Consider the following 22500-nt stretch of genomic DNA (forward strand, 5'->3'; position numbering starts at 1 on the left):
TGGAGATCCCGGAGTAAACCAACGCAGGTCACGGGGAGAACGTATAAACCCTGTACAGACAGCACCCGTAGTCAGGATTGAACCCTGGCCTCATACGCAGAAAGGCAGCAACTCTACCGCTGTGCCAAAGACAGGGCCGGAAGATCTGACGGAAAATGTCCGTGGTTGATTGTGAGTTGGTGAACTCCTTCCTTAAGATATACTATGATCTACAGGGTTTCCCCGTGCTGCTCCCACATCCTGAAAGACGTGCGGGTTTGTTGATTAGATGGCCTCTTTAATGTGCCCCAAGTATGTAGGGAGTGGATGTGAATTTAGGATAACATAGAACTAATGTGAATGGGCCAGCATCATCTCAGTGGGTTGAATGGCCTGTTTCCATGCTGTATTGATCATTCAATCAATCACAATCAGATGAGGCTATCATGGGATAATCTTCACCAATCTTTCTTAGCCTTCCCAATCCCATTTCTTTCTCCTTGGAACCACGTCTCCTTTGATCTCTTCTTTTCACACCCTACCCTTCCATATCTCCCTCTCCCCTGACTCTTGGTCTGTAGAAGGGCCTCGACCCAAAACCCCACCCATTCCTTCTCTCCAGAGACACTGCCTGTCCCGCTGAGTTACTCCAGCATTTTGTATCCACCTTCGGTGTAAACCAGCATCTGCAGTTCCTTCCTGTTTAGCCTGAAACCAATTATGAAACCCAAAACCCAGAGAGAAAAGTCAATCAACAATATATATATCTGTGGGACTGTGAGAAACTTTGAACAAAACTTTGAAGGTTTTCTTAAAAAAATAATCAGCACATCATCGGGCCTTGGAAAGTACTAGCTTCATAAATAATTTAAGACCCATGGGGTCGCTGTAACATTTCTACTTCAAGCAAGATTTGGAGAGCTTGCCTTGGTAATGGTGCCAACCATTATTCCTTGATCAACTTTGCCAAAGGAGCTTTTCCTTGAGAGAGCACAGAGTGCTGGAGTAACTCGGTGGGTCAGGCAGCATCTCTGGGGTAGCGTGGATAGGTGACATCTTGGATCGGGCTCTGTTTTGGTGTGGTGGAGACTGAGGGGTGATCTTATAGAGGAATATAAAATGATGAGGAGCAGAGGTAGACAAAAATGCTGGAGAAACTCAGCGGGTGAGGCAGCATCTATGGAGGGAAGGAAATAGGCGATGTTTCGGGTCGAGACCTTTCTTCAGACTGGTGTGGGGGGCGGGAAGAAGAAAGGAAGAGGTGGAGACAGTGGGTTATGGGAGAGCTGGGAAGGGGAGGGGAAGGAGGGAGAAAGCAGGGACTACCTGAAATTGGAGAAGTCAATGTACATACCGCTGGGGTGTAAACTACCCCAAGCGAAATATGAGGTGCTGCTCCTCCAATTTACAGTGGGACTCACTCTGGCCATGGAGGAGACCTAGGGCAGGAAGGTAGGATTCGGAGTGGGAGGGGGAGTTGAAGTGCTGAGCCACCGGGAGATCCGAACCGAGCGGAGGTGTTGTGCGGAGTTTTCCCCAGGGTTGGGGCATAAGGAACTAGAGGGCATCGGTTTAAGGCGACAGGGAAAAGATTAACAGGAACCCAATAGAAAAATGTTCCACACAGAAAGTTGAATATATATGGGAGAGTCTAGGACTAGAGGTCACAGCCTCAGAATTAAAGGATGTTATTTTAGGAAGGAGATGAGGAGAAATTTATTTTGTCAGAGGGTGGTGAATCTGTGGAATTCTTTGCCACGGAAGGCTGTGGAGGCCAAGTTAGTGGATATTTTTAAGGTAGAGATAGATAGATTCTTGATTAGTACGGGTGTCAGGGGTGAAGGCAGGGGAATGGGGTTTGGAGGGAGAGATAGATCAGCCATGATTGACTGGTGGAGTAGACATGATGGGCCAAATGGCCTAATTCTACTCCTATCACTTATGACTATAAGACCAATAGAGGTTTGAACTGCCAAGGATTGGGAGATTGTGGGGAAAGTGGGAAAGGCTATGGATTAGCTGCTTTCTTGGCAACGGGACAGTAGGTTCGATGGGCCATATGGCCTGCTCTCACCCCTCATGTCAATCAGGTGAATGGCCACACAGTGAGTGAATGTACAAATAAAAAATGATGATTGTGAGATTTCATTTGGCAAAGTTGATTGGACTGGTGCAGGGACAAGTTGGGCCAAGGAGCATGTTTCCACTGTATAACTCTATGTAAAGACTTCGGAAAAATGAGAAAGTATGTCATTTATTTTCTCTTATTTCAGGGTCGCTGTGACCACACTGACCTTATTTAAGGTTGGCATGGACAAGTTGGACCAAAGGCCTTGTTTCCACACAGTATGACTATGACTTAATGCAAAGACTATGTCAAGCCTTTGGGAAAATGAGGACTGAATGCATTTCTTTTTCCCTATTTCAGTGTCACCTTGTCCACCACAACCTTATTTCGGGTCGACGTAGACAAGCTGGGCCAAGGGGCCTGTTTCCATGCTATGACTCTACGCAAAGACTGTGTCAAGCCTTTGGGAAAATGAGAACTGAATGTGTTTAATTTTCCTCATTTTCAGGGTATAACTGGTACTGACGGTTCCCCGGGTGCAAAGGGAAACCTGGTAAGACTTTATTTTAAATCTGATCTTAATTTTGTTTGTGTGGCTGGGATCAGGAAAGGAAAGAAAAGTGGTTTCTCACTCTCCAGAGGTGAAGGATCAGCTGACTTAATGTCTCAACCCATGACTAGTGACCTAATCTGCCGCTAGGTAGGAAAGGCAGATCGACCTAAATACATAACATCGAACACAAAGCAATCCCACCCCGCCTTCTTAGTTTGGTTCAGTTTGGTTTAGTTTAGTTTAGTTTCATTATAGTTCTGTGATCCAACATGGAAGATACGGCCCTTCGGCCCACCGAGTCAACGCCGACCAACATAGAAACATAGAAAATAGGTGCAGGAGTAGGCCATTCGGCCCTTCAAGCCTGCACCGCCATTCGATATGATCATGGCTGATCATCCAACTCAGTATCCCATCCCTGCCTTCTCTCCATTCCCCCTGATCCCTTTAGCCACAAGGGCCACATCTAACTCCCTCTTAAATATAGCCAATGAACTGTGTGGCCTCAACTACCTTCTGTGGCAGAGAATTCCAGAGATTCACCACTCTCTGTTTTAAAAAAATGATTTTCTCATCTCGGTCCTAAAGGATTTCCCTCTTATCCTTAAACTGTGACCCCTTGTTCTGGACTTCCCCAACATTGGGAATAATCTTCCTGCATCTAGCCTGTCCAACCCCTTAAGAATTTTGTAAGTTTCTATAAGATCCCCCCTCACCCGTACACTAGTTCTATCCGACACACCAGGAACAATTTAAAGAAGTCAATGTACCTACAAATCTGCACGTCTTTGGAGTGTGGAAGGAAATGTGATCAGCCATGATCACAATGAATGGCGGTGCTGGCTTGAAGGGCCGAATGGCCTACTCCTGCACCTATTGTGTATAGTCTATTGAACATTGGCCAATCTACCACCGTGCTGCCCTGCTCTGCCTCAAATAAATATCCCAGCATAAAATGACCCAGTTATTGCCTTTCACTGTGGATATTTTTCAGCTGCATTATAGCAACAATGAAAGAGTACAGTGCAATTGAACTTTGAAACAGTTGTAACTCGGTATCATGTTGACTTTTCCAATTGACTTTTTGATATAAACGGGTCTCCAGAGCTCGTGGTTGTTGAAAGCAAATCTTTCGAGGTTTAGTGAAAGAGGGCCAACGTTCTCAGATGCCGAATCAAGTTACCTTTTGCAATAGACCTTCCCCTGGGATTCTTGGCACTTACTGACTGCATGAATGGGGTGCTGATGCCGTAACAGGATTCAGCACCTTCTAAAAGACGTCCAGTTCCACTGGTCGATATCACAGTGTGCCGTTAGGCTAGGATAGGCTGGGTGAGTGGGCAAATGCATGGCAGATGCAGTATAATGTGGATAGATGTGAGGTTATCCACTTTGGTGGCAAAAACAGGAAAGTAGACTATTATCTGAATGGTGGCCGATTAGGAAAAAGGGAGATGCAGCGAGACCTGGGTGTCATGGTACACCAGTCATTAAAAGTAGGCATGCAGGTGCAGCAGGCAGTGAAGAAAGCGAATGGTATGTTAGCATTCATAGCAAAAGGATTTGAGTATAGGAGCAGGGAGGTTCTACTGCAGTTGTACAGGGTCTTGGTGAGATCATACTTGGAGTATTGCGTACAGTTTTGGTCTCCTAATCTGAGAAAATACATTCTTGCCATAGAGGGAGTACAGAGAAGGTTCACCAGACTGATTCCTGGGATGTCAGGACTTTCATATGAAGAAAGACTGGATAGACTCGGTTTGTACTCGCTAGAATTTAGAAGATTGAGGGGGATCTTATAGAAACTTACAAAATTCTTAAAGGGTTGGACAGGCTAGATGCAGAAAGATTGTTCCCAATGTTGGGGAAGTCCAGAACAAGGGGCCACAGTTTAAGAATAAGGAGTAAGCCATTTAGAACGGAGACGAGGAAACACTTTTTCTCACTGAGAGTGGTGAGTCTGTGGAATTCTCTGCATCAGAGGGCGGTGGAGGCAGGTTCACTGGATGCTTTCAAGAGAGAGCTAGATAGGGCTCTTAAAAATATTGGAGTCAGGGGATATGGGGAGAAGGTAGGAACGGGGCACTGATTGGGGATGATCAGCCATGATCACATTGAATGGCGGTGCTGGCTCGAAGGGCCGAATGGCCTACTCCTGCACCTATTGTCTATTGAAATGTAGAATGGTTCATTGTCGGGTTAGGGGAAGGTGACAAGGAGGCATTCAATCAGTAAAATTAATCAGAAGGACAGTGAAACTAGTGGGAGAAGTAGAATGGAGGAGGGATGGAGAGAGAGGGCAAGCAAGGGTTATTTGAAATTAGAGAAGTCAATGTTCATACCGCTGGGGTGTAAGCTGCCCAAGTGATATATGAGGTGCTGTTCCTCCAATTTGCGCTGGGCCTCACTCTGACAATGGAGGAGGCCCAGGACACAAAGGTCAGTGTGGGAATGGGAGGGGGAGTTAAAGTGTTTGGCAACTGGGAGATCGCGTAGGCTTAGGCAGACTGAGCGGAGGTGTTCAGCGAAACGATCGCCGAGCCTGCGCTTGTTCTTGCCGATATATAGGAGCCCACACCTGTCTCGATCAGTGTCAATCAGTCTGAAGAAGCATCTTGAGCCGAAACATCACCCATTCCTTATCTCCAGAGATGGTGTCTGTCCCGCTGAGTTACTCCAGCATTTTGTGTCTATCCACACCTGGAACAGCAGATGGCTGTTAGCAAGTCAGCAAGTCAGGGCAAGCTGAGCTTATCATGATGTGGACAGGTTCGGTGACGTACAGGTACTTTGGAAATCTTGCTTGCTGCAGCATCACAGACACAGAGATTCACACAACACATAAGAAAACATAAATGATGCATGCATTATACAAACAATACACACTAATTCTGCAAGACAATCAAACGAAAAGAATGCAAGAGAAATGATTGTGCAAAACGCAATTCGAAAAATTACTCCATGTTCGTGCAACTAGTGCTAGAGGCAGTGTGTAGATTTCTGTAGCTGAGTTAGGATTAGGGTTAGGTAGGAGCCGACCATCGATCATCGATCATCCAGATTCTTAAGGGGTTGGACAGGCTAGATGCAGGAAGATTGTTCCCGATGTTAGGGAAGTCCAGGACAAGGGGTCACAGCTTAAGGATAAAGGGGAAATCCTTTAAAACCGAGATGAGAAGAACTTTTTTCACGCAGAGGGTGGTGAATCTCTGGAACTCTCTGCCACAGAGGGTAGTTGAGGCCACTTCATTGGCTATATTTAAGAGGGAGTTAGATGTGGCCCTTGTGGCTAAGGGGATCAGAGGGTACGGAGTGAAGGCAGGTATGGGATACTGAGTTGGATGATCAGCCATGATCATATTGAATGGCGGTGCAGGCTCGAAGGGCCGAATGGCCTACTCCTGCACCTAATTTGTATGTTTCTATGTACTAGTTGGTTGGTTATGGGGAGAAGGCAGGAAAATGGGGTTAGGAGGGAGAGATAGATCAGCCATGATTGAATGGCGGAGTAGACTTGATGGGCCGAATGGCCTAATTCTACTCCCATTCTTTATGACCTTAGTCCTATGTTTTCCCACTTTGGCATTCTACACGCTGGAGGCAATTTACAGAAGCCAATTAACCACCACAAACTTGCACAAAGTCTCTCCATAGATGCTGACCAGTTGTGTGTTTCCAGCATCTTCAGATTTCAGTATCTTTACTTCTTGTTCACGGATAGTGCTGGCCTCGCCAACCTTCTCCGCAAATTGTTGTGGACAATAAATCTAACAGTATTTGCAATAAATTTCCCAAACTATGCTTGCCCTTACACACTCTCATCAACTACATTTCTTTCATGGGTCAGTATGAATTTGTTAAAATCGCTATTAAATCATTCAAGCTGAATATATTTTGATAGATGCCCAAGTCAAACAGAGATATGTCCCATTTATCAACAAATCTGTCTTTGGAAAGCTCTTTGCGTCTTGTCAGAGGTCATGGTTTGTAGACAACAATAGGGAGATTTTAGCAAAAATGGCAGCCAATTCATTGCATGTAAGATCTCGCTATTAACCATAAAAATAGATAGCCAGAGAATAACATAGTTTATTTCTCACCATCAAGGGATGGCTTTGGTATGTCAAGTCTATGGGTGTTCTTGGAGGTTTCCCCTCATCATCTATTCCCTCTCCCATTCCCTTGTCCCCAAATTCCCTTTACACCCACATACCAGAACAAGGGGTCCAGAACAAGGGGTCACAGTTTAAGGATAAGGGGGAAGTCTTTTAGGACCGAGATGAGAAAATCATTTTTTACACAGAGAGTGGTGAATCTGTGGAATTCTCTGCCACAGAAGGTAGTTGAGGCCACAGTTCATTGGCTATATTTAAGAGGGAGATAGATGTGGCCCTTGTGGCTAAAGGGATCAGGGGGTATGGAGAGAAGGCAGGTATGGGATACAGAGTTGGATGATCAGACATGATCATATTGAATGGCGGTGCAGGCTCGAAGGGCCGAATGGCCTACTCCTGCACCTAATTTATGTTTATATGTTTCTATACTGTAAGACAATTCATTCCCCAATTAATCTACCAGTGCACATTAGACTATTCATAAATGATAGGAGTAAAAGTAGGCCATTTGGCCCATCAAGTCTACTCCACCATCCAATCACGGCAGATCTATCCCTCCCTCTCAACCCCATTAGACAATAGACAATAGGTGCAGGAGTAGGGCGTTCGGCCCTTCGAGCCAGCACCATTCAATGTGACCATGGCTGATCATCCCCAATCAGTACCCCGTTCCTGCCTTCTCCCCATATCCCCTGACTCCGATATTTTTAAGAGCCCTATCTAGCTCTCTCTTGAAAGCATCCAGAGACTTGGCGAATGGCCTAATACTGCCTATCACTTATATTCATAAGATATAATGAATATGCAGATATAATGTTAAGATATAATGATAAAATATAATGTTAAGATATAATGAATGTCCATGTGCAACCATTTTGATGCATATGGAAATACAGGGGAGTGGGTCAGTGGCTGCTGGAAGGATTGGTCGCTAATGAATTTAGGAACTCTGCTTTTCTTCCTTCTCCAGGGCCCTCAAGGTGATCCTGGACCTCCAGGGCAACAGGGCAACCCAGGACCTGAGGTGAGAACGTGTGGAGGTGGCACTGCGGAGTTTAAGCATTGGGATGGGCATGTGGATATGCATATGCAGAGAATGGAGAGAAATGGATTATGTGCATGTGAAGGAGATCTATTCAACCAGCATCTGCAGTTCCTTGTTTCCAGAGTTTAACCTGTCATCAGGTACGGCATGGACATTGTGGGCTGAGACCACACCTGGAGTATTGCGTACAGTTTTGGTCTCCAAATCTGAGGAAGGACATTATTGCCATAGAGGGAGTGCAGAGACGGTTCACCAGACCGATTCCTGGGATGTCAGGACTGTCTTATGAAGAAAGACTGGATAGACTTGGTTTATACTCTCTAGAATTTAGGAGATTGAGAGGGGATCTTATAGAAACTTACAAAATTCTTAAGGGGTTGGACAGGCTAGATGCAGGAAGATTATTCCCGATGTTGGGGAAGTCCAGGACAAGGGGTCACAGCTTAAGGATAAGGGGGAAATCCTTTAAAACCGAGATGAGTAGAACTTTTTTCACACAGAGAGTGGTGAGTCTCTGGAACTCTCTGCCGCAGAGGGTAGTCGAGGCCAGTTCATTGGCTATATTTAAGAGGGAGTTAGATGTGGCTAAGGGGATCAGAGGGTATGGAGAGAAGGCAGGTACGGGATACTGAGTTGGATGATCAGCCATGATCATATTGAATGGCGGTGCAGGCTCGAAGGGCCGAATGGCCTACTCCTGCACCTAATTTCTATGTTTCTATGAAGGGCCTTTTCCTGTGCTGTACCATTCAATGGAGACACTACGAACTGCAGATGCTGGTTTACAAAAAAACCCACAAAGTGCTGTTATAACTCAGCAGGTCAGCCAAATGTTAAGACAATTTGAGACTTAATGAGATTACGCAGAGGCTGATGAATGGGAGGAGGGCCTTGCCAACAGGAGCCGTGGGAACTATCTGCCTTCACATGTTCAACATCGCGGTTTGGTGTTGGCAGGGAGTCTGCACAGACGTTTACCACCGGCAATTTAATTTCCCGAGTTTAGGCCAGGCAGGCAGTAACACTGAAAACAGACGCAAAATGCTGGAGAAACTCAGCGGGGCTAGGCAGCATCTCTGGAGAGAAGGAATGGGTGATGTTTCGGCATGAGAATTTCCAAAGAAGGGTCTTGACCCAAAACGTCACCCATTCCTTCTCTCCGGAGATGCTGCCTGTCCCATGGAGTTACCCCAGCATTTTGTGTCTCTTATCGACATGAACCAGCATCTGCAGTTCCTTCCCACACAAGATAGGTTGAAGGACCATTTATGGTTGAGATGAAGAGAAATTTCTTTGAGAGTACATCCTCAGTTGTTCCCATTTTCTTGCGAAAAGAAGGTCTAGGTTTGACCGAATAAGGAATAGAAGTTTTCCATTGAGGGATGCAGAGGAAATATTTCAGCCTGTAAAGAAGCCTTAATTTAAGGGGGGTCTCCAAGAAATCTGAGAAGGAATGAAGAAGGTAGACAAAAATGCTGGAGAAACTCAGCGGGTGAGGCATCATCTCTGGAGCGAAGGAATAGGTGATGTTTTGGGTTGAGACCCTTCTTCAAACCCAAAACATCTCGACCCGAAACGTCACCTATTCCTTCACTCCATGGATGCTGCCGCACCCGCTGAGTTTCTCCAGCATTTTTGTCCACCTTCGATTTTTCCAGCATCTGCAGTTCCTTCTTAAGGAATGAAGAAGGGACTTTTTCTACTTGTCTTTGGGTAAGAGTTTAGAACTTGTTCCCACAGAGAGTGGTTGAGGAAAATAGTATGGATGGATCTAACATATGGGAGAGTTGGATATATATTAGAAATATGCTTCCGATTTTGAGGCTGAAAGATGTAGGAGTGTCAAACAGGACATTAACACTCCATGAAGATACAAGGAACTGCAGATGCTGGTTTACCAAAAGAAAAGAGGCAAAGTGCTGGAGCAGCTCAGCGGGTCAAGAGATATTGTTATTAAAAATAATGTAGAAAGCACAAAATATGTATCCATGTTAATGCATCCATGTAGAGAGTAGCAGGAACAAGGAACTGCAGATGCTGATTTACACAAAAGGACACAGTGCTGGAGTAACTCAGCAGGTCAGGCAGCATCTCTGGAGAACATGGATAGGTGATATTTAGAGTTGGGACCCTTCTTCAAATTGATGATGTTGGTGGGGGAGGGGAGAAAGCTGGAAGAGAAGAGAAGCAGGAGAAAGCTTGGTGAGCGATAGGTAGATACTGGTGAGATAGGGTTGATGATTGGACAAAGGCCAGAGATGAGTTGGACAAAAGGTGCGAGATAATGATAGAAGAGGTGCGAATTGTGAAGCCAGAGGAAGGAATATAGGTGGAAGGTTAATTACTCCAGCACTTTTGAGTCTTTTTTATTATATTGCATGGCTTGGTTGGGTTGAGTGGACCTTTTTGGTGATGTGTCTCCTCTGCATCTGCACAGCTGTGGATGTTCCATTGAGGACATCGTTGATGGAGAGAGTGGACCATTGGATCTAAAGAGAGATGAGGGACATAGAGATTGAGGTAGCAGTTCAGCTTCTGTGGCCAATCCTCTGTCTGTGCGGGACACAAAATACTGGAGTAGTATCTCAGCAGGTCAGGTAGCATCTATGGAGAGAAGGAATGGGTGACGTTTCGGGTTGAGTCCGAAGCTGAACAAGGGTCTCGAACCGAAACGTCACACAGACCAAAAACTTCTCTCCAGAGATGCTGCCTAACCTGCTGAGATGTTGTGTCTATCTTCTGTGTAAACCAGCATTTGCATTTTCTTCCAACACATCTGGCCTGGCTTGGATCTCGGAGTTATTCGCCACTGAGTGCTTTAGGAAACAAAAATCATGCTTTATAATCTGGGAGTTTAACTACATGCCCGAATTGCTTCAGATTTGGTTCAGAAACATTGGGTTAGACCATTGTTTCATGACTCCCAATGACTGTTGCGATCGGTTGCTGTAACCCCTTTACTGAAGCAGTTCTTTCTTTCCCTCTCCCTCACTCTCTTTCTCTCCCTCTCTCTCTCTCATAGGGGTTTCCTGGACCTCAAGGCTCTATTGGATTTCCTGGAGATAAAGTAAGTTCTCAAAACTCTTGCTATGGGTGTGCGTGTAATGACAACAGCATGGTTAGAAGTCACTGAGCCAGGTGTGGGTGGGAGACCTTGTTTAGTTTGGTTTCGAGGTACAGCATGAAAACAGGCCCTTCAGCCCATCGAGTCAGCGCAGATCAGCGATCTCGACACTGGGGACAATTTTACAGAAGCCAATTAGCCCACAAACCTGCACGTCTTTGGGATGTGGGAGGAAAGCGGAGTACCCGGAGTACTCGGTCGTGCAAACTCCGTACAGACAGCACCCGTAGTCAGGATCGAATCCGGGTCTCTGGCGCTGTCAGGCCTACCGCAACTCTACCGCTGCGGCATCGTGCCACCGGCTTTGAACACGACCATGTGATAGTTGGAATATTGTTATCGCTGAAAATGTAGCCCCCCCCCCCCCCCATTGTATCTTTTACAAGTATCTGAAAAAGATTGCCCAGTGTGTGAGTTTAACATCCCTTCTGAATGAGGACACCTCGGGCTATCCAGCGCTCCCTCGATGTTGCAGTGGAGCGTCACGCTGGACTTCCAAGCTGGAGTCTGGGCGTGGAATTGAACCCGTGGAGTTGACACAGCTGATGTGCAACTTCTCAGGTTTATGAGCCAAAGTTCATTCAAACCATTGCAAGATCCCAGGGTTCCCGCAAGCATGATGCAATGTCTCTTTGATAATGCACACAGCCACGGGTCCCACAGAAACCTATGCTGGAATAGGTTCAACTTCAGTTGAGTGGATAGAGGTGTCTTGAGACTTTGCTTCCAGTGGATACATTGACCTTTCTGTCTTACGGTTAACTGTGTTTGTTTAGTTTAGTTTCGGGTTTTTTAGTTCAGAGATACCAGCGCAGAAATAGGCCCTTCGGCCCACCAAGTCCGTGCCGACCAGCGATCCCCGCACACCACACTAGTCCGACACACACTACCATCAATCATCCCTATACCAGTTGATTTGTGCAGGTGTCAGGGGTTGTGGGGAGAAGGCAGGAGAATGGTAGACGATAGGTGCAGGAGTAGGCCATTCGGCCCTTCGAGCCAGCACCACCTTTCAATGTGATCATGGCTGATCATCCCAAATCAGTACCTCATTCCTGCCTTCTCCCCATATCCCCTGACTCCACTATCTTTAAGAGCCAGTAGTGGCAGTGAAGTCTGATCAAGGATAGTCCGATGGTCACCAATGAGGTAGATAGTCGCTCAGGACTGCTCTCTGGTTGAGGTAGGATGATTCAGTTGCCTGATAACAGCTGGGAAGAAACTGTCTCTGAATCTGGAGGTGTGCGTTTTCACACTTCTATACCTTTTGCCTGATGGGAGAGGGGAGAAGAGGGAGTGGCCGGGGTGCGACTGGTCCTTGATGATGCTGCTGGCCCTGTCGAGGCAGCGTGAGGTGTAGATGGAGTCGATGGATCACATTGACTAACATGTCCACACTTTTGTCCACACTTTCCAGGGACCTTCAGGCAAACAAGGACTGCCAGGGCTTAATGGAGCAGACGGCCCAACGGTAAGCTGGCAGATGTTATCTGTGTGAACCTGTGCCAAGCCTTACTCTTGTCTCTGTCGAAGTACTCCAGTCTCAACAACGAATAGTTCAACTGATGAGTAAATTCAACATCTCCATTGCTTCGGCTTTCAATAGCTGATGTTTTCTTCCTTATTATAACATTCATGGGACGCGGAACATGGAACAATACAGCCCTTCAGCCCATAGTATCTGTGCCGAACATGATGCCAAGATCAATCCTTACCTGCCTGCACATGCTTATGTATAGAGATACTTACACCAAAGTGCATGCAAAACTGTATACACAAATGATTTTCACTGTACCTCAGTACATGTGACGAATTAAATTACTATTAACACTTAATCCATAGTCCTCCATTCCCTGCCAACACATACGTCTGCTAAATGCCATTATCATCAGCCTCCATCACCATCCCAGGAAGTGTATTCCAGACACTCACCACCTCAGTGACAAAACAGTTTTCCCAGCACACCTCCTTCAAACTTTGGCCCCTCTCAATTTAACATTGCTGCCACTGTTCCATTTTGTACTCGTCACGATGATGAAATATGTGCCTGATCAAAACATAGACAATAGGTTCAACAGCAGGCCATTCGGCCCTTCGAGCCACCACCCCCATTCAATATGATCATGGCTGATCATCCCAAATCAGTACCCCGTTCCTGCTTTCTCCTCCATAACCCTTGATTCCTTTAGCCCTAAGAGCTATATCTAACTCTCTCTTGAAAACATCCAGTGAATTGGCCTCCACTGCCTTCTGTGGCAGAGAATTCCACAGATTCACAACTCTCCGGGTGAAAAAGTTTTTCCTCTCAGTCCTAAATGGCCGACCCCTTATTCTTAATCTGTGACCCTTGGTTCTGGACTCCCCCAACATGGGGAACATTTTTTCTGCCTGTCCAATCCCTTAAGAATTGTATGTTTCTATAAGATCCTCTCTCATCCTACTAAATTCCAGTGAATACAAGCCCAGTCGACCCAAGAACATAAGGAAGAGTGCCAGGAATGCACCATCCAATCCTTTGACCTTCTGTGTCCTCCAGTGCATCTCTTACACCCATAGAGCTTCCATCTCGAGTGGGTTATCAAACCATTTATCTTGTGTGCTGCTGTTATGTGTTAGTCCTGTGGACTTTGTGACTGCTTGCAATCAGATACTAACGTGTTCCGAAATGAAATGGGAAATGGACTTGAGTATCGCCAATGGAAATGAGATGCCTCGCACAATTCTACAAAGCTTTGAGAAATTGCTGTAGTCTAACGTTGAATCATCTGAATTTGTAGTCGACAGGGCAGTACTCTGCATATCGCCAACTTGCGTGTGTTGTGCATTCTAAAGTACTGTTAGTGCCCCCTTAAAACTGTCTAGTGAAGATGATTTGACTATGTTGTTGTCTAGTTTATTCCATTCCCTTAAGGTTCTTACAAAGAATGAGTTCTTATAAATATCTGTCCTGGCGAATGGGATTTTTATTTGCATATCATCACTCATTCTTATTCTCCTTTCTGTTGAGTTTGTTATGTATCTTGCTACGATCAATTAATTGGAAGTCATTTACCTTCAGAATTTCTGGTTGTACCGGTCTCAATAGACAATAGACAATAGGTACAGGAGTAGGACATTCGGCCCTTCGAGCCAGCACCGCCATTCAATGTGATCATGGCTGATCATCCCCAATCAGTACCCCGTTCCTGCCTTCTCCCCATATCCCCTGACTCCGCTATCTTTAAGAGCCCTATCTAGCTCTCTCTTGAAAAAGCATCCAGAGAACCTGCCTCCACCGCCCTCTGAGGCAGAGAATTCCACAGACTCACCACTCTCTGTGAGAAAAAGTGTTTCCTTGTCTCCGTTCTAAATGACTTACGCATTCTTAAACTGCGTGGCCCCTGGTTCTGGACTCCCCCAACATCGGGAACATGTTTCCAGTCTCTACCGTGTCCAAGCCCTTAACAATCTTAAGGTTAAAGATCAAGGTTCATCAAGTTCTGTAGACCCAGTTCACCATCCTTAATTGAAAACCCCATTCTCCACCCCCCTCCCCTGAATGAATGAATGAATGAATGAATGAATGATTGATGAATGTATGAATGATGAATGAATGAATGAATGATGATGTATGATGAATGAATGAATGAATGAATGAATGATGAATGCATGAATGAATGAATGCATGAATGAATGAATGCATGAATGAATGAATGAATGAATGAATGAATGCATGCATGAATGAATGATTGAATGTATGAATGCACGTATGAATGAATGGATGAATGAATGAATGAGTGAATGAATGATACAAGTCTCAGTGATAGTCCTTGTTTTGCATAGCCTGGTATGCAAAGAGTAGCCACATAAAGGGCACAGACAAAGTTGCTAAGTATCCCACGATAGGTCCCTCCCCCCCCTCCCCCCCCCCCCCCCCCCCCCCCTCAAAGTGGTTTCCCCAAGGTGGAATTCCCCACCCCCAGTATCATATAGCACGGAAACAGACACAGGACCTTGTACCCAACCATGCAGACCAAGATGGCCCCCCCCCATCTGAGCCAGCCCCATCTGCCTGAATAAAGTCCACATCACTCTGAACCTTTCCTATTGGTGTACCTGTCCGCATGTCTTTTAGATGTTGTTGTAGTACCTGCCTCAACTCGTTCCATATACCCATCATCCTCCGAGTGAAAAAGTTCCTAAATTGTAGGAACAGAATTAGGCCATTCGGCCCATCAAGTCCACTCCTCCATTCAATCACGGCTGATCTATCTTTCCCTCTCAACCCCATTCTCCTGCCTTCTCCCCATAACCCCTGACAGCCGTACTAATCCAGAATCTATCTATCCTTGGCCTGCGGCAATGAATTCCACAGATTCACCACCCTCTGACGAAATAAATTCCTCCTCATCTCCACCCTAAAGGTATGCCCTCTTATTGTGTGGCTGTGCCCTCTGTTCCGAGGCTCTCCCACTCGAGAAAATTAGATAATGGGAATGAAACTGAAATGGGAAAGAAACCAACACAGATCTACAGAACAAGTGATGGGGACTAAGTGGAGGCAATTATTCATCGTAGTGTTTAAATATTTGAACACTGGCAGCTGCAGACGACTATATTTCAGCAGTGCAGATGTCACGAGATGAGATGTCTCTTGAACAGCTGCATAAAGACATTAAGTTTGAAAGTTTTGGATAAGATCAGACATTTGCAGCAAGTTCTTCAAAGATTAAAAAAATCAAAGGATAATGTTTAGTATTCTTTTGTCGATTCTTTTTCATCTGATGAGGAGTGTAAATAGTTGTTAACCTTCCCTTAATTGTAAAATAGATCAGTGGTTTTTCTTTGTTCATTTATTGGGAGTTTGTGTAAACAGATACGTTTGCAGGCCATTTAAAGCTTGCGTTCCTTAGGGCTTCCAAGCCACTCCAGCATTTTGTGTCTATCTTTGGTTTCAACCAGCATCTGCAGTTCCTTCCTGCACACAGAGCCCAAACAGAGTGGGTCGTAGAGGGACACAGCGTTGAAACAGGTCCTTTGGCCCAACTTGCCCACACCAGCCAACATGTCCCAGCTACACTGGTCCCACCCACCTGCGTTTGCCCCATATCCCTCTAAACCTGCCCTCTCCATGTACTTAACAAAAGGTTTTTTTAACGTTGGGATAGTCCCTGCCTCAACTACCTCAATAGACAATAGGTGCAGGAGTAGGCCATTTGGCCCTTCGAGCCAGCACCACCATTTAATGTGATCATGGCTGATCATCCCCAATCAGTACCTCGTTCCTGCCTTCTCCCCATATCCCCTGACTCCGCTATTTTTAAGAGCTCTATCTAACTCTCTCTTGAAAGCATCCAGAGAGCCGGCCTCCACTGCCCTCCGAGGCAGATAATTCCACAGACTCAAGTCAAGTCAAGTCAAGTCAAGTTTATTTGTCACATACACATACGAGATGTGCAGTGAAATGAAAGTGGCAGTGCTCGCGGAACAACAAAACAACCAAACAAATTATAAACACAATCATAACACACATATTATTTTACATAATCACTCACTCTCATCACTCTCTGTGAGAAAAAGTGTTTCCTCATCTCCTTTCTAAATGGCTTACTCCTTTTTCTTAAACTGTGGCCCCTGTTTCTGGACTCCCCCAACATCGGGAACATGGTTCCTGCCTCTAGTGTGTCCAAAACCTTAACAATCTTACCTCCTATAAATTTCACTGTACCTTGGCTGATGCTTGTGACAAATACATTTGACTTTGACTCCTCTGGCAGCTTGTTCCATACACCCGCCATCCTATGTGTGAAAAAAGTTACCCCTCAGATGCCTATTAAATATTTTCCCCTTCACCTTAAACCTATGTCCTCTGGTCCTCGATTCACCGACTCTGGGCAAGAGACTCAGTGCATCTACCCAATCTATTCCTCTCATGATTTTATACACCTCTATAAGATCACCCCTCATCCTCCAGCGCTCCAAGGATTAGAGTCCCAGCCTACTCAATCTCTTCCTATAGTTCACACCCTCCAGTCCCTGGCACCATCCTCGTAAATCTTCTCTGTACTCTTTCCAACGTGACAACATCTTTCCTATAACACGGTGCCCAGAACTCAACACAATTTCTTGTGGAATTCATTGCCACAGAAGGCTGTGGAGGCCAAGTCAATGGATATTTTTAAGGCAGAGATAGATAGATTCTTTATTCAGTACGGGTGTCAGGGGTTATGGGGAGAAGGCAGGAGAATGGGGTGTGAATGGAGAGATAGACCAGCCATGATTGAACGGCGGAGTAGACTTGATGGGACGAATGGCCTAATACTGCTCCGATCACATGAACATGAATCCTCTACATGTGGCCTTTCCAACATATTATAACTGCAACATGACCTCCCAACTATATATATATATATATATATATATATATATATATATATACATACATACGTCTGAAGAAGGGTCTCGACCCGAAACGTTCCTTCTGCCTGTCCCGCTGAGTTACTTATATATATGTAGGAAGAAACTGCAGATGCTGGTTTAAACTGAAGATAGACACAAAAAGCTGGAGTAACTCAGCGGGACAGGCAGCATCTCTGGAGAGAAGGAACGGGTGATGTTTTGGATCAAGACCCTTCTTCAGACGTGTGTGTGTGTATATATAACCCTAACCCTAACCCCAACCCTAACCCCAACCCTACCCTAACCCTAACCCTAACCCTAACCCTAACCCTAACCCTAATATATAACCCTAACCCCAACCCCAACCCCAACCCCAACCCTGTGTGTGTGTGTGTACATTACTCAGTGTGTGTGTGTGTATACCCTGCAACCCTAACCCTAACCCCAAACCCAAACCCCAACCCCAACCCCAAAACCCTAACCCTAACCCAGTGTAACCCTATATATAACCCTAACCCTAACCCCAACCCCAACCCCAACCCCAACCCCAACCCTAACCCCAACCCCAATATAACCCCAGTGTGTGTGTGTGTATCTAACCCTAACCCCAACCCCAACACCAACCCCAACCCTAATATATATATAGACTATATATGAACATATATAAAGACATGTTCTTCCAATAAAATGCTCAGTATAATCTGCAGGACTCTATCTACTCCCCGCCCAGTGTTGATGGGTCCACAGTCTTGAGTTGGATGGAAGTAATGACTCTAATTTGTTCTACAGGGTCACCCCGGTCGAGAGGGCCCAGCAGGTGAAAAGGGAACCATGGTAAGTGGTGGTGCAGCCTTACAGCCCGCGACCCAGGTTCGATCCTGACCTCGGGTGCTGTCCATGTAGAGGTCAAATTCCATTCAGTTTATTGTCATGTGTACCGAGATACAGTGAAAGACTTTCGGGGCATGCTATCCAGTCAGTGGAAAGACAATACACGATTACAATCGAGAAATTTACAGTGTACAGATACATGATAAGGGAATTCAGATTCAGATTCAGATTCAATTTTAATTGTCATTGTCAGTGTACAGTACAGAGACAACGAAATGCGTTTATGTTCGTTAGAATCACGTTTAGTGCAAGGTAAAGCCAGCAAAGTCCAATCAAGGATAGTCTGAGGGTCACCAATGAGGTAGATAGTAGTTCAGGACTGCTCTCGGGTTGTGGTAGGGTGATTATTCTCCCTGTGACCCGGGTTTTCTCCGGGTGCTCCAGTTTCCTCCCACACCCAAAGCCGTGCGGGTTTGTAGGTTAATTGCCCCTAGTGTTGTAGGGAGTGGGCGAGAAAATAGGACAGCATAGAACTAGAGTTCTGCATGGACTCAGTGGTCAGCATGGACTGAATGGGTCGAAGGGCCTGTTTCCGTGCTGTATCTCTAAACCAGAACTAAGCACCTTCACTACATGCCTGGAGTAGTTCGCAAAGGTTTCTCATCACTGCCTTCTCAAAAGCATTGCCCAGAGTTGCAGTATTAAGTAATAAATACCCTCCCTCAGGGAACGGGTGTCAGAGGAACTGTGTCTTAACAAGATACTTCCCTGCAAATAAATATTTGGCTGAAGGCAAAAGAACTAATGATCATACACAGAGAGACTGCAAATGAAGGTAATAATAACTCCATAGATCTATATCTGTCAGCTCCATATTGTTGCTTATTCCATCAACGTACTCAACCTCAACCCTCGTTCCTGCTTTGTTTTAATCAAAGACTATTTTGCTATATGAAAAATTGTCTGAATTTCTGTTATTGAATTGCAGAGTCGGGTTACTGCAAAATGCTATTGAAATGTAATGCTGGCTGTCTTCCGCAGGGCCCCTTGGGCGCACAGGGTCCCATTGGCTATCCTGGAGTCCGCGGTGTTAAGGTGAGGACATGGTGTGTGTGTGTGTGTGCATGCATGTGAGTGTGTGCATGTTTCTTGTGAGTGTGTGCATGAACTTTCTGTGTGCGCATGTCGGTGTGCATGTGGGTGTGTGTGCATGCAGGGGTTTGTGTGTGCCCATGTGTGTGCATGGAGTTTGTGTGCATGCATCTGCTTGTGTGTGTGCATGTTTTGTGTCCATGTGCGTGTGTTTGTGTGTGTTTTTGCATGTTTGTGTGTGTGCATGTGTATGTGTGTGTGTGTGTGTGTTCATGTGTGTGCATGTGTGTGTGTGCAAGTGTGTGTGTGTGCATGTGTTTGTGTGTGCATGTGTTTTTGTGTGTGTGTGCATGTGTTTGTGTGTGCATGTGTTTGTGTGCATGTGCGTGTGTGTGTGTCTGTGTGTGTGTGTGTCTGTGCATGCCTACTACTATAGTCTTATACATATATGTTCTTTTGCATTTAATTCAATTTCTTAAGTTCCAGGAGCCGAATTAGGCCAGTCGGTCAATCGAGTCTACTCCGCCATTCAATCATTGTTGATCTACCCCTCCCTCTCAACCCCATTCTCCTGCCTTCTCCCCACAACCCCTGACACCCAAGTTAACCAAGGAATTTGACTTGGCCTCCACAGCCGTCTGTGGCGATAAACTCCACAGATTCCCCACCCTCTGACTTAAGAAATTCCTCCTCATCTCCGTCCTAAAGGTGTGTTCCTTTATCCTGATGCTATGACCTCTGCCCCTAGACTATCACCATTGGAAACACATCCACTCTATCCAGGGCTTTCACTGTTTGGTAAGTTTCATATGAGGTCCCCCCTTCAACCTTCCAATGCCTTGTCCTCCACAGCCGTCTGTGGCAATGAAATCCACAGATTCACCACCTTCCTCCTCATCTCCTTTGGTCCTTTTACCCCGGATCAAACACTGGAACTTCTCAGTGGGTTTTCACCCGTTGTGGAGTCCAACTGGTCTGGAGGGGAACTCAGGGAGGAGTTAATTCCAGAGTCAGTGTGTCTGGTGCTGAGAGATGGTGTGAACTGCTCTCCATGTTGTCTATTGCAGGGTGCTGATGGAGTCAGAGGAATGAAGGGACATAAGGGCGAGAAGGTAAGGAAGGTCCCCAAAGCATCTATAGGACTTGCATCCAGCTGTGGCCAACTCTTCTGGGGCAGCTGAACCATACTCAACAATACATGGGGCATGCAAAGACTCTTTCATTGACAATGCTTCTATACATTTCCAATTAGTAACAAGTTGAATTGAGTAGTTTATTGTCACATGCGATAAGAAACAGTGAAATTCTTCGCTTGCATCCCTGGAGGAACCCGAAGATCTCAAAGTCACGGGGAGAACATATAACCATATAACAATTACAGCACGGAAACAGGCCATCTCGGCCCTTCTAGTCCGTGCCAAACACATACTCTCACCTAGTCCCATCTACCTGCACTCAGACCATAACCCTCCATTCCTTTCCCGTCCATATACCTATCCAATTTATTTTTAAATGATAAAATCGAACCTGCCTCCACCACTTCCACTGGAAGCTCATTCCACACACAGCCACCACTCTCTGAGTAATGGGGTTCCCCCTCCTGTCACCCCTAAACTTCTGTCCCTTAATTCTCAAATCAACTCTGTACAGACAAGCACCTGTAGTCGGGATTGAACCTGGGTCTCTGGCACTGTAAGGCAGCAACTAGGCCACCGTGCTGTCCATAGCTAGCATAGATTCGATGGGCTGAAGAGTCGTTTGCACTGAGAGGATTGTGGACATCGGATAGCCTTAGGTAGCAAGGTTTAGACTGCCCCTGGATGGAGATGGGGATGTCCAAGGTAATCGAGGGTGGCTGGGCAGTGGTGTGATCCTGTATTGGTATGTCCTCACCCTCGGGGGGATAGGGATGGGGAAACGAGACTGACCACCCCTCCCCCCCACTCATACATTCACTGTTCCTGTTCCTTTGTATTCGTATAGGGTGAAGATGGATTTCCGGGCTATAAGGGTGATATGGGACCCAAAGGAGACAGAGTAAGTTAAATGTGTGATAACAAGACAGCGGCAATGAAATCACTTTCTCCACCCCTTCACTCTCTCTCTACCTCTCTCTCTCCCCTGCCTCTCTGCCTCCCATTTCTCTCTCCCCCCCCCCCCCCCCCCCCCCCCCCCCCCCCCCCCTCTCTCCTCTCTCTCTCCTCCTCCCTTTTTCATTCTCTCCGCACCTTCCTTTCCACACCTTTTTCTTTCCAAATCGATTTTGATTTGGCGCGAGTGTCTCGTGTTCTCTACACGATAGCCTCCTCTTTGCTGATTGAGTAACCCTTGCTTTCTCTCTCTCCATCCCTCCCCCATTCTAGTTCCCTAATTTCACAGTCTTCCTGATTAAATTGTATGCCTTCCCCATAGCTAACACTGATCAATTCTACTTTTCCCTTGATCTCCTTCCCCTTTGATCTCTTGTTTTCACACCTTACCCTTCCATATCTCTCTATCTCCCTCTCCCCCGACTCCCAGTCATAAGAATCTCAACCTCATTCTAGATCTTCCTTGAAATTTGTCCCTTTTGATGTTTCATTTTCACACCTTACCCTTCCATATCTCTCTATCTCCCTCTACCCCGACTCCCAGTCATAAGTCCCAATCGCATTCTAGAACTTCCTTGAAATTTGTCCCTTTGATGTTGTGTTTTCACACCTTACCCTTCCATATCTCTATCTCCCTCTCCCCCAACTCCCAGTCATAAGAGTCTCAACCACATTCAAGATCTTCCTTGAAATTTGTCCCTTTTGATGCCTCTTTTTCACACCTTACCCTTCCATATCTCCATGTCTCGCTCTCCCCCAGACTCTCTCAGTCTGAAGAAGGGTCTTGACCCCGAAACGCCACCCATTCCTTCTCTCCAGAGACGCTGCCTGTCCCGCTGAGTTACTCCAGCATTCTGTGTCTTATCTCAACTCCACGACCTTATGGCCGCAGTGGGACATTGCGAGCTCCTTGCACCACCAGCCTATGTTTGTTGGCGTACTAACATGTTTCCTCTCCACCCCGAAGGGCAACGCTGGTTTACTGGGCCAGCACGGCGAGGACGGGCCCGAAGGGATCAAAGGGCAGTTCGGTCCCTTTGGCGATCGAGGGTCAAGAGGTCAAGCTGGCGAGAAGGTCAGTTTGGAGTTCATGTTCTCTACATTGCCCTCGAAACAACCAACCTATCCCCAGATCATTCAGATTCAGATTCAGATTCAGATTCAACTTTAATTGTCATTGTCAGTGTACAGTACAGAGACAACGAAATGCAGTTAGCATCTCCCT

At 46.0% G+C, this 22500-nt stretch overlaps 1 protein-coding gene across 2 annotated transcripts in view; it reads left to right on the forward strand.

Moving 5' to 3' along the window:
- LOC129714470 (collagen alpha-1(XI) chain-like) overlaps positions 1 to 22500 on the forward strand; it is a 188670-nt gene that overhangs the window by 93664 nt on the left and 72506 nt on the right. For both annotated transcript variants that reach the window (XM_055664082.1, XM_055664083.1), the window contains 9 exons: positions 2556 to 2600; positions 7686 to 7739; positions 10783 to 10827; positions 12302 to 12355; positions 18052 to 18096; positions 19135 to 19188; positions 20253 to 20297; positions 21169 to 21222; positions 22243 to 22350. In XM_055664082.1, the coding sequence (XP_055520057.1) occupies positions 2556 to 2600; positions 7686 to 7739; positions 10783 to 10827; positions 12302 to 12355; positions 18052 to 18096; positions 19135 to 19188; positions 20253 to 20297; positions 21169 to 21222; positions 22243 to 22350 (504 nt within the window). The remainder of the gene's footprint in view (positions 1 to 2555; positions 2601 to 7685; positions 7740 to 10782; positions 10828 to 12301; positions 12356 to 18051; positions 18097 to 19134; positions 19189 to 20252; positions 20298 to 21168; positions 21223 to 22242; positions 22351 to 22500) is intronic.

The sequence above is a fragment of the Leucoraja erinacea genome, chromosome 39 (assembly GCF_028641065.1).
Source record: "Leucoraja erinacea ecotype New England chromosome 39, Leri_hhj_1, whole genome shotgun sequence".
In the NCBI taxonomy this organism is placed as follows: Eukaryota; Metazoa; Chordata; class Chondrichthyes; order Rajiformes; family Rajidae; genus Leucoraja; species Leucoraja erinaceus.